Consider the following 14938-nt stretch of genomic DNA (forward strand, 5'->3'; position numbering starts at 1 on the left):
AAACAACAACCCAATTTTATTATGAGAACAGAGTAATAAAAATACTATAATTACGTGCGTTTTAAATACCCAATAGGGTTTTTCACGTTGTGTTTCCTAATGTTAACTCTGTATGAATAAAGCCCCTCCATCCTCCACCGACGCGTGAAGATGCTCAGAGGGTCATTTTTACGAATATGGATTTTACTCGCAGTATGACGTCAGATTTTCCTCGGAGAAAAGCGGTCCAGCTGCCATTACAGTAAACTACAGCTCTTCATACAGAGAGAGAGAGAGAGAGAGAGAGGGGTTTAGTAAACGAAGGGACATGAGGATATCAGACTTCAGTAAGGGGGCTTGTGTTCTTGGAATTCTTTGAATCCTCTCCAGTGTAAACTCGCGCTTGTGTTTAAAACACCGCTGAACGCAGTGAAACTGCGCCGACGCGAACAACGACAGGGATACGAGTCACGTGAGAAATAACATACCCCGCTAAACCGGTCAGGGAAGGAGACCACCCCAACATGGCGGACAGACCACCTCGAGCTCCTGAGCTGTGGAGACACTCCTAAGCGCGTTTTCCCGCTCTTTTCTTTGCTATCACTCATCATTTTTAAAGCGCATAACGGCGACGTTTGTGAAAAAGCGGCTGAAGCTTAAAACGTCAACTTTACTCTTAAACGAGCTATAGTAAACCCAATAAACCCAGAGACCCCCAAAGACGTTCATAGTTTAAATAAATTATTCCATAAAATACATTGCCTTTTTTTAAAACCTCAATCGGGCTGAAATTAACCAAACTAATGGGCGTTCCAACGCTCGTGCATTCGATGTATTTTAAATGTATTTATACTCTGTGTGAGGCTCTACACTATATTTGCAGAACCCATGTGAAATATTATCAAGAACCAATAGGCCTGTGTTTCAACATTTATTAAAATTTTTTAGTCCTACCATGATATTGATCCACTTATGATGACCTACTCTAAAGGTTTAAAGGAACACTAAAATAATAGTTTTTTTTTAGTCCTGGGGCTTCACTAGTGTAATTAATCTAATTTAAATTCTATCAGAGACTTTGATTTTGATTTGATCAATTGGCATGTTTGATTTTCCTAGCTTTAATTCACATCTGCTGCTATTCTGTAGAATCCATATCACATATCCAAGTATGTTTTCCAGGACCTCTGTAAGAAAACTCTTCCACAGCATTACACATCCACCTTCATACTTTACAGATGAGATATGTTTTGCATGGTCATCTCGGTCTCTGCTTCAAATAAAATCCTGGTATTAGTTGCCAGTGAGCTGTATTTTGGTCTCACCTGACCCTTGAATATAGCTCCACGGAAAGTTACAGTATTGTCTGGCACTGCGCAAGCACTTAATGTATTTGGCACTTTACAGAAGCTTGCTTCTGGCAACCCTCCGAAACAGTTTGTGGTTGTGTAGGTGGTGTCTGGTTGGTCTGGGAGATGTTTTCATCCCAAGACCTAATTTCTGCATATCTCCAGCTTGGAGATTCTATAAAAAATGTTTCATTTATAATGTATATTTGCTTTTTGTTAACTTGTTAAATCACTGTATTAATTGGGTCACAAAAATAAATAAGATTAACCAATATTGTTATGAAAGAAAGAAATATATTTAAGAAATATAGTTTATTTGCTAAGTATAATGTACAAATGACAAAAAGTTATAATTAATATGTCTATTTGGCAATGTGATAGTGTATTTATTCTTAAAAAAATAAAGTAAAATAATAATAATAATAAAATATAAAACTCACATTTTGTAATAAAACAATCAGTCTAAAGATTAAGAATAAAGTTTAATACAAATAGTAAAAATAAGAAATATACACAAATAAATAAAAAAAAATTGTTTACTGACAGTACAGTTTAGGCCAGTATTTCTGACAGAATTTTGATTTGAGAAAAACAGTAGATATCACATGGACTTAAGAATGTGCAAGACAGTAGATACAGTAGTGCCCTTTATAGTAGTAAAGTGAATATAAGACCAGCAGTAGTTAAAAAACTGGGACAGCACAGAAAAACTATCCATTTCACCCTGTATTTTTTCTTTAACATTGTCAATATCCCCATGTGTCCAGTTATAAAATAATCATTTTACTACAGTATGAGCTAGCAGGCTACATTACACTTCTGTGCATTTCATACAAAACACATTGACATCGATTTGAGTGAATGCAGTTCTATAAACAAGTGGCTTTCTAAATTCCAGACAGTGCAGCGGTAGTGTGATTTTGTCAGTGCTGTTAACTACACAAATTCAGGTTTCACCTTCTATATACCCCACAATCCTCAGCTTTCTCAGAGTTCTTTACCCATTGGCATGCAAGAGTAGTGATTAGTGTGGGAATGTCATGACTGACAACTTGAGCCAAACTTCTCAGGGAGGAGAGCTTCATGTTTTCAGTAGTTATCACACTCACTCCCTTAGTGGGGAAAAATGAATGTGTCTAAACATTTCACAAAGTACAAATATTTTTTTCAGGACAGTGTAACAAAACATAAAAGCTTTGGTCGGGTATTCTGGATGGGCTCAGAATGGCAGTGAGAGGGATTCACTGGGCTTAAATACACAGAGTGCTGAGTTACTCAACTTTCTCAATGGCAAAAACTTTAAACTCACATTATACAGATTCTCCTCTCTCTTTCCTTCACCCCTGCAAACACTCAAAAGCATACACATACACAATCGCACAACAAGCACAAAAGGAGGAAGTGCAGTGGACTATTTGGATTCCCACATTCGGCAAAATCTAAAATTACCTCCAGCCCACGTTTTTGGAGACTTTCCTCACAGAGTCTGCCCTCACTGACCTGCCTCAGGAGAGTCAATGAGAGTGTTTATGTCACAGATAACCATTCAGAGTAAACACATGCGATTCCTCAGACAGCAAAATGGGAGAACCGGGCTGAGGGAGAGCAGGCCCAGGAAGGTCACGGTGGACTTTGGTGAAGGTAGTCTGGCGCCTGAGCGAGGGCTTCATTCCTTGCCAAGCACCGGACTTTGGTCATTTTTAGCAGTCTGTTCGGCGAAAGCTGGACCTGCTGAGAGAATTCCTATAAAATGGAGAGAAAAGGAGAAACAGGGTTGAATTTCAGTGGGCCTGAGGAGAAAGCTGAGAATGTTTGTTCAGGCAGAGTGAAGGGGCTGATTGTGAGCAGGTGATGCTGAAATCATTGGCCTTGATTAGTACAGTTGTTGCCAGCCAACTCTCGCAGGAGGGACACAGCTGGCTGGAGAAAAAAGCTCAAAACACAATAAACAAATACGTGCTGACACTTTCAAATAAATGAGATTATTTTATCAGCTGCATGTGTGAAGGGCCAGGAGGGTGAGTATTTATCTAGGAGATTGCTTATGTACAAATGAATACTGAATTCATTATCTATAACTGCTTTTCCAATTCAGAGTTGCAGTGGGTCCGAAGCCTACTCGGAATCACTGGGCACAAATCAGGAACTCACCCTGGAGGGGATGTCAGTCCTTCACAGTGCAAGACACATTCACTTACACCTACTTTTGCATCACCAATCCACCTACCAACGTGTGTTTCTGGGTAGGTGGGAGAAAACCCATGCGGACACAGGGAGAACACACCAAACTCCTCAGAGCGGGACTTGAACCCACAACCTCCAAGTCCCTAGAGCTGTGTGACTGCAACACTACCTGCTGCACCACCGCCATGCCAACCATGTTATTTTCAGTTTTAATTAATTCCTTACACTGTTTTTTCTTGATTACAACTAAACTGCAAATCAAGCCATTACAATTATCTGCCTTTATGTAGTTTTTCAGACATGCTACTTTTCTTATATCATTCTCATATACGGGTCTTACAGGCACCATAAAAAGTAAAGAGAAGATGGGAAATGATACAAATTAATATTCTAAGCTTTTAGTCAGACCACTGTACTTATCTAAACCTAAAATGTAAGAACAATAATTTAAATGTTCAGTGTAAACTTAACTCACACGCACACTGTACAGTTCTACACTCCAAAATCTATGCACACGCTTCATTGCAAACATGGATAAATTATCTTTGGAGTTGAGAATGAGGCTAACTTAACAATTACATATATTTTTCCATTTGTTCATTTTTGTCTGCATCATCATAGTTATGGAATTGTTAGGCAACATTACAAAATAACCCAATATGACATGAAGTGTGTTAGTTTTGTTTATGGCTAGGAGCCATCACCAATAAAAGCTTCCCAGTTCTCAGTAAGCTTTTTATCCAGAATTACTGGCAAAACAACACTGAAATATAAGCAATAGAGCCCTCAAAGCCCAGATCTATCTATATGACATTGTCCAGTATAGTATACGGTGTTTACTTGTAATCAGTGTGCTGTCTGGTAAAAATCATGGTTTTTTTTTGTCATTTAAAAATATGCATTGCTTAATTATTTTGATTATGATAGTCTCATTTATTTCATAGCCTTTGCCCTACAGACTATTTCAGGAAAGGCTACAAAGGGAATGTGTTGTAGATGTAGCAAAACAGTCCTAGTGGGCTATTGGAAAAAGCTGCCAAAACAAGCAAAGTTTTATTTGAACTAGAAAAGACCTGTTCTAGGCCACTGCTGTTTGCTTTTCTCTCTCTCACTCTCTCTCCAATGAACCACTTATTTTGATTGGAAAACAAATTCCTTTTACAAAAAGAATTGATAAGTTCTTCTCTCATACATTTTGGAAGCATACAATAAATTTAAGAGGAAATCCTGTGATGATGGATTTTAGTTATGGACTAGTCAAAAATTAAAGCCAAACGTTCTCATATACAAGTATACAAGTAGATAAAATGATATGAAGATGAAATACATTCACAAATATAAATCAAAGTAAAACATGTATTAGTATATGCTTGCTTTTTGTGAGGGGTATTACCTTTGTGTAGGTGTGGGCGTAAGTGGCTGCAGTGTCCTGTAGAGTTGGGGGATCTTACGGTTAATGAGAGGGAACAGGGCCTCTTTCAGTTTACTGTAGTTCCTCTCTAACTCACGATGGTACTCTTTTTGGTCTGGCCCAATGAGAGCTTTGTTCTTCCTCAGAGCATCCTCACACCTGCCAAGAACAAACATGGTGAAGGATATGCCTTTTATAGTGGTGGAAGTTCTTTGTTTAGATGTAATTTCGCTATCTTTACCTCTTTGTGAAATCCTTGAAACAGAGACGTAGTTTATTGTGATGGCGAAAGAGCTTTGGATCCTCTGGAATTTCAGATAAAAAGACCTGGGCTACCTCCAAAGGACCCTAAAAATATCAATAAGTTAAGATCCCATGTTTTCATGCATGTTAAACTCCACAACAATTTTTAAGATAAAAGTTCACCTGGTTGACGGTCGTGCCCACACAGCCTTGTAGGACCATCTGTAGCATCTTGGAGTCAGCAGGATCCTGGTTAGTCGCAAAGGCCAACTCCTGAGTTTTCTTCTGCATGTCTTCTATAGCCACCTCAATAGGAACAAGGATTATCTGAGAAAGGAGAGACACCAGGTTTCAAGACATTTTACATCTGTGTGGATCTTGCGTTATATCTTTTCTAAACAGATCTTAGAAAACATTTGTAGCCATGTGACCTTAAGTAAATTGCTCAGATGGGAATTCATGTGTTTTTTCCCAGCAGCACATGCATCACCATTCAATGTTACCCTAAAAGTAGTAAGTATAACAAAAACAACGCATTTGTCAATTTTGCCGTTGAGCGTCTTTTCAGAACCATCAAAAACAAATTGGATCTGAATAACTAATCAGAAGACAGCAATAAACTGTGTAATGTTTATTTAGTCCCTAACCACAAAACACACAAACAGATGACTTCTTACAAACACTGGCCTCATGGAACTGCAACGTTAGACTACGAGAATCAATAAACAAATGAAAACATTCTTTAAAATGGTAGCTGTAAAATGAAAATGCTGTGCAAAAAGAACAATACATAATATGAAAAGAGACATTAAATATCTTGCTTAGCTAAATTCAACACTAATCGGTTGTACTGGCCCCATCCAGTGAAAGAAAAAAAGAAAAATGGAAGACATCAGGATGGGACTAGGCACAGCTGTAAGACATCAAAACACACAGATGGTGGGGAGTCAACTGCACAGAATCTGGAATGTCCTATAAATACTTACTTTTTTTGTATATATAACTTCAAAATAAATTCCTATTGCTTTTTTAATGTTTTGTGCATACACATTCATTGATGTATTTAATTTTCTAGGTCAAAGATTTACACCTCTAACACAAACATACACACACAAAAAGATGCAGGTACCTCCTCCTTCTGAATAACATTGATGCGGGTCTTGATGTATGGGAATGCGTGGGAGGTAGTCAGGATAGTTTTGCGTTTGTATTGCTCGTGTAGGTCTCCGTGTGCACGGCCATCCAGCGTGAAGGGTGTGCAGTACATAAAGGTGCGCAGGTTGTAGTTCTTGTCAAAGTAAGTGATGCGTTCTTTCAGCTCGTAAGTATCAAAAAAGGGTTCCACATATGTGATTTGAAGATAAGCCTGTGCCAGGAACACAAAGAGAAAATCAATCAAAATTAACCACACCTTTCTAAAATAATGCTTTGAATCAAATAAGAACTGAAGAAACTGATTTTTATTTTTGAGGACCTTGTTTGGATCCAGCTTGTTCTTGTCCACAGGGTTTGAGTCCTTGATGATCTCCACAACATCATCCCCAAAGCGTTCTGAATAGAACTCCTAATCAACATGCCAGAGAAGTAGTTTATGAATAGTTTATGAATAACTACTTGTGACAGTTGGTAAACAATTAGAGGGAATCATGTGCTGTAATTCTTGCAATCATGATTGTACAGAGGAAGGAGACATGCCTCCAGTCTGTGTGAAATCTCAGCCAGCTTAGTGATGGAGGGCTCCTTATACACAAACTCCTGCTCGTCTAAATCCCCGAAGCAACAGCCATAAAAACCCACACGGAAGTAGGTCCCAAACATCCTCTATTCCCTGCAGGAAGGAGGGAAACAAGGCAGAGACAAAAGGTGAGATGAGGAGAACACAGCATCTACCCAAACAAACATGACATTATCAGCCACTTCAGACAGCAGCCCGAGGGCAGATCACTGAGTGCGTGTCTCTGGCAGGCCTACAGTGAATTCTGACTCCTGCCACTCTTGTGAAAGGCACTTACGTAAGTGTGAGAAAGAAACAGGGTCAAAGGGAATAGTCTGGTGTTGTTATTAAAGTTCATGTCCTTATACTCACCAGAGAAAGACACGTCCAGCCATGCCAGACATGGAGACATGGGGAGAAAATGGAGATAAAGAATAAAAATAAAACAGAATTTTTAAAAATCTGACACATGACACTAACAAGTATATGATATAATAAATGCTGAAGAATATTATCACGTACCTCCCATCCTGAGCTCTGCAGACAAAACCAAACCAGTAAAGAATTGCAGCAGCAGAGAGAAGACCAACAACAGAAAACAGAATTTAAAAATTGTAAAGAAACCATGACATGATTTTTTGGGGGGTTTGTTTTACCTGTAAAGGTGGAACAGTGAATTTGAGAAGAAAAATTACCATTGTTTGTATATGACTGAAGTTTAAGTTATCTGTAAGTTTTAATTCACTCTTTGCATTACCACAGAAACTCATTTGTAACTAAAGCTGTTTAGTAGCTGTTGTAGCTCTTTCAGTAATGCAGCTAGCCGTCTCCCTACTTTGTAGATATTTCCACTTTAAGTGATCTGAAACAGCATAAATCAGCTAATAATATGCACCTATGGAGTAGGAATAGTGTAATATCCTAATCTTGGTTCGTGCTTTTGAATGTTCTGAGTTCACTCCATTGTCTAAAAGAATTACAGATGCCTTTTCTGTGCCATGTGCAGAGAGCGAGAAAGCCTAGCATACTGGACCAAGGCAGCTTGTTTTATTACTCGTTACTGGTTTCGAGGAAGCAAACCCACTGTAGAGCTAGCAAATGGTGAGGAAACATCTTCTGAATTTTATAAAAAGTGTTTTTTCATCACAATCGTGAACATCACCTTTAATTTTGTCTTATTTATAAACAGTAATAATGTTAAACAGCCAAATGGAGCTCATTTGAGTTAAAGGCATAGTTGAATTGTAAACAAAATACACTTTTTATAAAATACAGACGATATAATGAATGCTGAGGAAATATCTCCAGTCTGTCTGCGTGCTTGAAACTGGTCTAATGTGTTTATAAATCCTCAGTGTCTGTAAATGAATGAAAAAACAAACTGACTCGGTCCAGCATGCTAGTTTTTCCTCACACTGCTCATTGCAAAATCATCTAGAGCCGTTTTACACACAGAACTCGAAGCATTGAAAAGCAGGAACTGAAATGAGGATTGCTCTATAGGTGGTTAATATTGACTTCTTCACTTAAGGCGGAAATGTTGCTATACTCGGGAGACAGCTAACTACATTACTGAACGTGCTACAAAACTGAACATCTCCAGTTACAAACAAGATTATGTGGTTATTTAAACAATGAATAAAATCTTACAGACAAGTGAAAATTCAGCCACATACAAACAACAGTCGTTATTTTCCCATCAAACATATCATTCCACATTAAAGGACGCAGTGCTTAGAGCTGCGTTTCCCCACAATCGTAGAAGTTCCTTTTAAGGTGAGTAGGAAAAGAATTACATATAAAACATATTATATCATGTTATTACAGTAATATGACTATCAGTTCTAAAACCTTTACTGTATAACAGATAACGGAGTAGTTTTTCCCATGTTAGCTTTGTTCACCTTTGCCCGACATTCCAGATAGCTGCCCTTGGCAAGCTATGTTACTTCACCAGCTTTAATCTACACTGACACAGCTGAAATATACTGAGCTACAAAATCAGCTGAAGTAATATTAACCTGGAAAGCAGAACGACATGACCTTTTGTCAACAACCACTTGTGCTGGCATTTATTAAATGCTAATATAGATTTAGGCAAGTCATAAAGTTCTTATGGAGCTTTAATTTAATAGCATTTGAATGAAATATTGCTTTAAGACTGAGCTCACTCAATGTCTCCTGCAGAGTTCCAGTCATGTGTGAACGCTCAACAGACCTGGTTGTAGACTTTGTTGAAGGCATCCTGCAACTTGCCATGGACAGAAGCCAGCTTCTTGAAATCTCTGTTGGCTTCATGAATGGGGCATAGGATCTTATAGACTTCATTTATAGCTTCATACATAGCAGCCTGAAAACAGACAATGAGCCAAAGTATTATTATTTAAATAGAGCAATGTCTTATGCTTTTATTAATTAGAAGTATATAATAATGCCTTTGAATGTTTGTTTGTGTATGTTTATTTACACTCTCACCATGTTAAAAGAGGCAGCTGCTTGTTCCAGTAGCCCGACCAGCCCGGCCTCACTGAAGTATTTACCCGCACAGATGCCCTCTTCCTCTGGGGACAGGATGTCATCAGACACAGCTGACTCCTCCAGCACATTTGATGAAATGTTCTACACAAAACACAGGTTAAAGACAGTGTTAAAAGACAAGGAGGTAATTTCAATACATCTTTTCCAAAAGCAGCTTGTAACTCCCTATAATTTTCATATGATACACATGGTCACTCAGAATGAAAAAATTACACAGTAATTTGAGATCCTACTATTTTGTTGCACCATAAAAAAGAAACTGCTTGTTGCACAGAATTTCGAGTGACAGCAGCACAAAAGGTGAAACATTGAAGTCCCATTTGTTAGGCTAGCCTAATAATAACAACCTGTATAAAAACAACAACAACAAAAATCATGAATGTAATGAAATGTACCTGAAGCCCACACCCTCAAACAATGTGAACATGCCAAGTTTTTATGTTTGGGGGGTCTCTGTCTATGCTTTACCATATTTAACATGGTCCTCTTCAGATGGAATAATTTAATAACTACTTCACCCACAGATTCACACATATAAAACACACATCCTGAAAAATCCTCTACCTGAAAAGAGACACAGCCTATAGGGAGGTAGCGACAGTCTTCCAGCATATTTAGGTATTCAGCCACTAGGGCAGCACTGTGGACCAGGCAGTGGGCAGCCTCAGCGTGGTTTCCTCTCTCAGAGTGTTTCCCTGCCATGTTCTGTAGCCATGTCAAACGCAAGTCAGGGGAATTCTGGTAACCCTTCGCAATCCTACAGCATGGAGAAAAAAAGTCAAAATCAAAAATCTGGAACAAAGTACAAGTTTCCAGTTTGGCAAAATTTAAACACATGATGACATCTTTGCACTGAGATGGATCACCTGTACATAAGGTCCAGAAGCATCTCAGGGTCCTGCTGATGCTCCTTCATCTTCACTGTGTCTGTCAGGATCATGTGCAGGTTGAATACCAAGTCCTGAACCTACTCGAGACAAAAGAACAAACAGAATGGAATGATAACAGTATACCAAGAGAGAGAGATACAGAGAGACAGAGACAGACAGACAGAACGTATTCAAGAGACCTGCTCAGGGAAGGGTGAGTCTCGGAGTTCCAGGTCTTCCTCTGCGTAGGTCAGAATGGTTTTAAGGGAACGGCGCAGATGTTCCTCGTTGAAGTTCTGGGAGGTGCCCACCAGAGAAGACAAGGACATGGTCACCTGCATCTTCACTCGTGCAAAGTTCTGCAAGATCATGACAAATACACTTTTTCAGCACATTCAGCAAAATAAGTCTTTACTTTCTCTGAAGGAGTAAATGTTTTCCTAATTATTACTAAAAATAAATAATGATAAAGTCTCTAAGGACAAGCACAAAGGCTTGAAAGACTCCTATATATGTGATATTGCGGGGCACAAATGTCAGAGAATGCATGTATAAATGTGAAAAGCAAGGTTTTTGTAAGTATTTTAAAGAAAGAAGGAAGGAAGGAAGGAATGGGAGAGGAAGAGTATATCTTTCCATGCTCTGAATGTGATGATTAGTTTAAATTGTCTACAGATAATTAAAAACAGCCAGAGTAACTGGAAATGAACCAGGGTAATGGGTTGTTGAGTTGCAGAATTTTGAGTGTTTTGCAGTAATCTGAGGGATCTGGCAGGAAAACTGAAACATAATGAGTTGCAGTAATCCAGATGAGAGGCGATGAATGCATTAATTTGTGTGAAGAAGAGCAAGTTTGCATAAGTGGAGGAGTGCTGAAAGTTATGGAGAAAAGTGTTTGCAGTAAGTGATTATGGTCAAAGTAGCAAGGTTCCATGTCTCATTTCAGGCAAAGACAAATAAGGCAAGGTTTAAATGGAAGTTAAAATGGTCTACGGTGATTATAGTAATACTGAGTGTACGAATGATTCTCACATTGCCGATCTCGTAGTTCTGTCTCATGAGCAGGTAGAGAGAGGCGCTAGCATGACTGCGCACAGAGCTGACACTGCTGCTGCAGTGGCGCAGCAAACGAAGACACAGATCAGCGCAGAGCTCAGTGTCCTCCTCAAACAGCATTTCTGGAAACTGTTTTTAAAAAAATATGCATCAGTGTCTTTCACAGACCTCATTCAGAGCAAGACAAAACCATTAATCACAGATTCACACACAAATCAGTTATGATAATAACAACATGTCACGTCACATTATGCTTTTCGGAGCGAACATGGATAACATTAAGACTTAAAGCACCCTTACTAAAAGCATGTAAAAAAAAAAAATAATGCAGGACAATGTGTAATGAGGTCCATAAAACTTACTGTTCTCAGCTTCTAACATTAGTACATTAGTTAGCAATGTATTTTTACATTTAATATTTTTATGCTATTTATATCTACCAGCAATTCCAAATGTGAAAGTATTTTTAAGTAGGCAGATACAGTCATGTAAAGTTCAAATCAGGAATACATCTTCCTGGATTAGAAATACAGAGAATATGATCATTTCCTACCGTAGGTTTAAAAAATAAAAAGTGAAAATGCAGACATCTTAGTGCTGCAGACCATGCTATATTCTGCTCTTTTGTAGTATGTTAAATCCATCATCAAAAATCAGTTTGACACGTATGCCAAATTTGCCCAGCAAATATCTGAGCATATGAATATGATCGTATTTCTTCATACATCACCATTTATATTTTTGTCATACTGCCCACCTCTACATCAAAGTATGTCAGAAAGGTATTTGTTGAATAGACAAGAAAGCTTTCAAAGTTGTGCTAGAGTATTTATTCAGTGCAAGCCCTCTCTTTGTAAACAACAAACCTAAACCAACCTTAAAGACCAGAGCTCTCTGAGTGGTGAAGCAGTGTTGCAGGAACAGGGCACTTTGGTTGCCAGCCATGCTGTGAAGGAGAACTCTCAACACTCCACCCAGCACACTCTCCTTGAGCTCAGAGAGCACCACCGTCTGTAACACACCCACACAAAGATGCATTTTCAGATGTGGACTCCATTTGAAGCTCGCCATAATCATGCAAAATGACTCACAGCGGGGAAGTAAGGGAATACGAGACACGGGGGAGAGAGAAAGTGCATATATATATATATATATAAATAAGAGAGAGAGAGAGAGAGAGAGAGAGAACAAAAACAAGGCAATGGTCCCATTACTTTAACAACGATTTCCAGTGTGTCCAAGACTATTAAAGAGGCCTCAGTTGCCAAGTTTCCATCCACCACTGACTCTTGCTCCACCTCTGCTTTTGTCCTGCATACACACACACACACAAACACAGTTTACAGCAAGCTGCCAACCCTGTTATTATACGGTTCATTAAGTCAATGGCCAACTTGAGTCATACATGAATTCAGATGTTCAGTGTGCACATACAGACAGAGAGAGAGAGCGCGAGAGAGAGAGAGCAGGGGAATGTGAGCAAAAAAAGGGCAAGATAGAAAGTGTAGAGGAAAGACACAGCAGAGCAAAAAGGAGAAAGAGCAACACTTTGGAGAGAGACAGCATATATATATATATATATATAGAGAGAGAGAGAGTGGGAGCCAGAGAGAACAAGAGAATATGAGCAAAAGAATGCAAGATCAAACGTGTAGAGAGGTACACAAACACAAGAGAGGTAGAGAGCAAAGAGGAGGAATAGCAAGACTGTGAGAGAGTGAGAAGTATAGAGAAAGAAAGTAGCAGAGAGAAATAAAATAGAGAGAGAAAAGGGGAGGGAGAGCAAGACTGTGAGACAGAGAGACCCACTTGTCCACTCTGTCTGTGTTCTGTCTCCAGTGAGTGACATTCTTCCTCCATCGCACATTCTCCTGGCTACCGTAAGGACTCCTCTCTGCAGACAGTGTAGTTATTTTGACATGTTAAAAGATAATTATATTTACAAGCACAAAAGATTCAATCACAGTGCGGTTACCTCGACAGCGACGGACCATCTCCTGCCGGGCTCCGATGGTCCCCAGAATGGCTTCCTCCAGACGGGCCTTCATGTCCTGAGACTTCTTAAAAGTCAGGCTATTGATCCGCTCCAGAGCCTTCTTTCCCTGAATTGATCAAGAAAAGACAGCGGGCCACAATCAGGGGCAAATCAGAAAAGACAAACATTTATAAAATACAATATGGAAGAGCAGTGGGTTTGGTTAACGCCCTGTTGGGCATACAGGTGGGCACGGTAGATGGGTACTCCACCTTGTACTCAAAGCAGGAGACTGCAAGGTGCAGCAGGTCGAGCAGGCGGTTGATGTTCAGCACAGAAAGCTCAGAGATCCAGCGCTCCAGCAAGGCAGCATCAGCGTTCTTCAGCACCCACAGGACACACACCAGCAGAGTCCTGCTGCACTCAGCAGACAGAGCACTGCACTGACGAGTCGCCTAAACAAACACACAGCACAGACACATTTCAGTGTGTTTTACATTTGACTGTCACTTACTCAAAAACACACACATGCATACACAGTGCAAATTTTCTTCCCCTCCTTGTCTGACCATTGTCTAAAAACAGGGGCCCATTCTGGCAGTCATGCACAAAGGATGTCCTCACACACCCAGAGAGATAACAAACACACAGACACACATGACCCTCATTTCCCCCACCATGTGCATGTCATTATTTCTGTGAAAATCTCCTCAAAAGGATGTAGGCCCTCTAGTGGAGAGGCATCACTGAAACACCTTAGGATCGATGGACAAGCCACCTAACCACAAGGGGCAGTAATGTGGCAGTAAGAGGAAAAAAAAAAAAAAAAAAAGTGTCTCTTCAAAACGTGGCACTCTAGTGGTAGACCAGTGGAAGAGCCGCTATGACCTCATTTAATTTGGGAAAGAATATTCCCAAGGTCATGCAGCCTTGAGATAAATCCTTTTGCTACCTATCCCAACACCTGCTATCAGGCAAACTGCAAATGTGATATTTAAAGTTCCAAACGAACACCACAGGACATATTTAAAATGCTACAGCCCTGAAAGCAAATCTGTTGCTCACCACTGTTGGCATAGTGAATGGACTGACTTTGGAATGAGGCAGTGGTGAACCGGCTATTGCCATAGCAACAGATGGATTGATGGTGTTGTTGTCTGGGTCACTGTCATCAACAAGTGCAGAGGCGTGCCGCACGCGCTGAGGGGAAGTATCTATGAAGAAAGCAAAGAAACAACATAAAACGTGTAAATAAACAACAGGAATTTAAAAAACAGCAAATGTCAGGAAGGCTGCCTCCTGTTCTGTCTAGAGGGTGACAATGACTTTAAGAGCAAAGACTAACTACAAAGAGATTAAAAATAAAAGGGACTTAAATTTGTTAGTTGTCACTGTGTGGAAGATGGTCTTTTTTTTTGCCAGCTCACCAGTAAAGTCATGTAGCTGGGACAGCGTCTCCATGACAATGGGGATGAGTGGCAGATATAGCTGGGCAATGTGAGCGCGGACCTGGGGATCACTGTAGCGAGGGTCCGCATCATGACTGCACATTTGAGAGTGAAGTGCACTTATGGCTTTCTTGTGCAAGAAAAAAACACTGGAGAAGAGAGTGGGAAGCAG

The 14938-nt window shown here is 39.7% G+C and overlaps 1 protein-coding gene across 5 annotated transcripts in view; it reads right to left on the reverse strand.

Moving 5' to 3' along the window:
• Positions 1-1817: 1817 nt before the first annotated feature.
• Positions 1818-14938, reverse strand: part of LOC136699167 (dedicator of cytokinesis protein 7-like) — a 66541-nt gene continuing 53420 nt past the window's right edge. For all 5 annotated transcript variants that reach the window (XM_066673650.1, XM_066673648.1, XM_066673652.1 and 2 more), the window contains 21 exons: positions 14746-14915; positions 14384-14532; positions 13591-13773; positions 13319-13445; positions 13153-13237; positions 12558-12654; positions 12220-12354; positions 11320-11472; positions 10488-10646; positions 10285-10385; positions 9983-10175; positions 9356-9499; positions 9099-9230; positions 7403-7417; positions 6862-6987; positions 6641-6730; positions 6296-6532; positions 5350-5493; positions 5165-5271; positions 4906-5082; positions 1818-3071 (listed from right to left, as the gene is read on the reverse strand). In XM_066673650.1, coding sequence (XP_066529747.1) covers positions 3029-3071; positions 4906-5082; positions 5165-5271; positions 5350-5493; positions 6296-6532; positions 6641-6730; positions 6862-6987; positions 7403-7417; positions 9099-9230; positions 9356-9499; positions 9983-10175; positions 10285-10385; positions 10488-10646; positions 11320-11472; positions 12220-12354; positions 12558-12654; positions 13153-13237; positions 13319-13445; positions 13591-13773; positions 14384-14532; positions 14746-14915 — 2767 coding nt within the window. In that variant the 3' untranslated portion in view covers positions 1818-3028. The remainder of the gene's footprint in view (positions 3072-4905; positions 5083-5164; positions 5272-5349; positions 5494-6295; positions 6533-6640; positions 6731-6861; positions 6988-7402; positions 7418-9098; positions 9231-9355; positions 9500-9982; positions 10176-10284; positions 10386-10487; positions 10647-11319; positions 11473-12219; positions 12355-12557; positions 12655-13152; positions 13238-13318; positions 13446-13590; positions 13774-14383; positions 14533-14745; positions 14916-14938) is intronic.

This window comes from Hoplias malabaricus, chromosome 6 (genome assembly GCF_029633855.1).
Source record: "Hoplias malabaricus isolate fHopMal1 chromosome 6, fHopMal1.hap1, whole genome shotgun sequence".
In the NCBI taxonomy this organism is placed as follows: domain Eukaryota; kingdom Metazoa; phylum Chordata; class Actinopteri; order Characiformes; family Erythrinidae; genus Hoplias; species Hoplias malabaricus.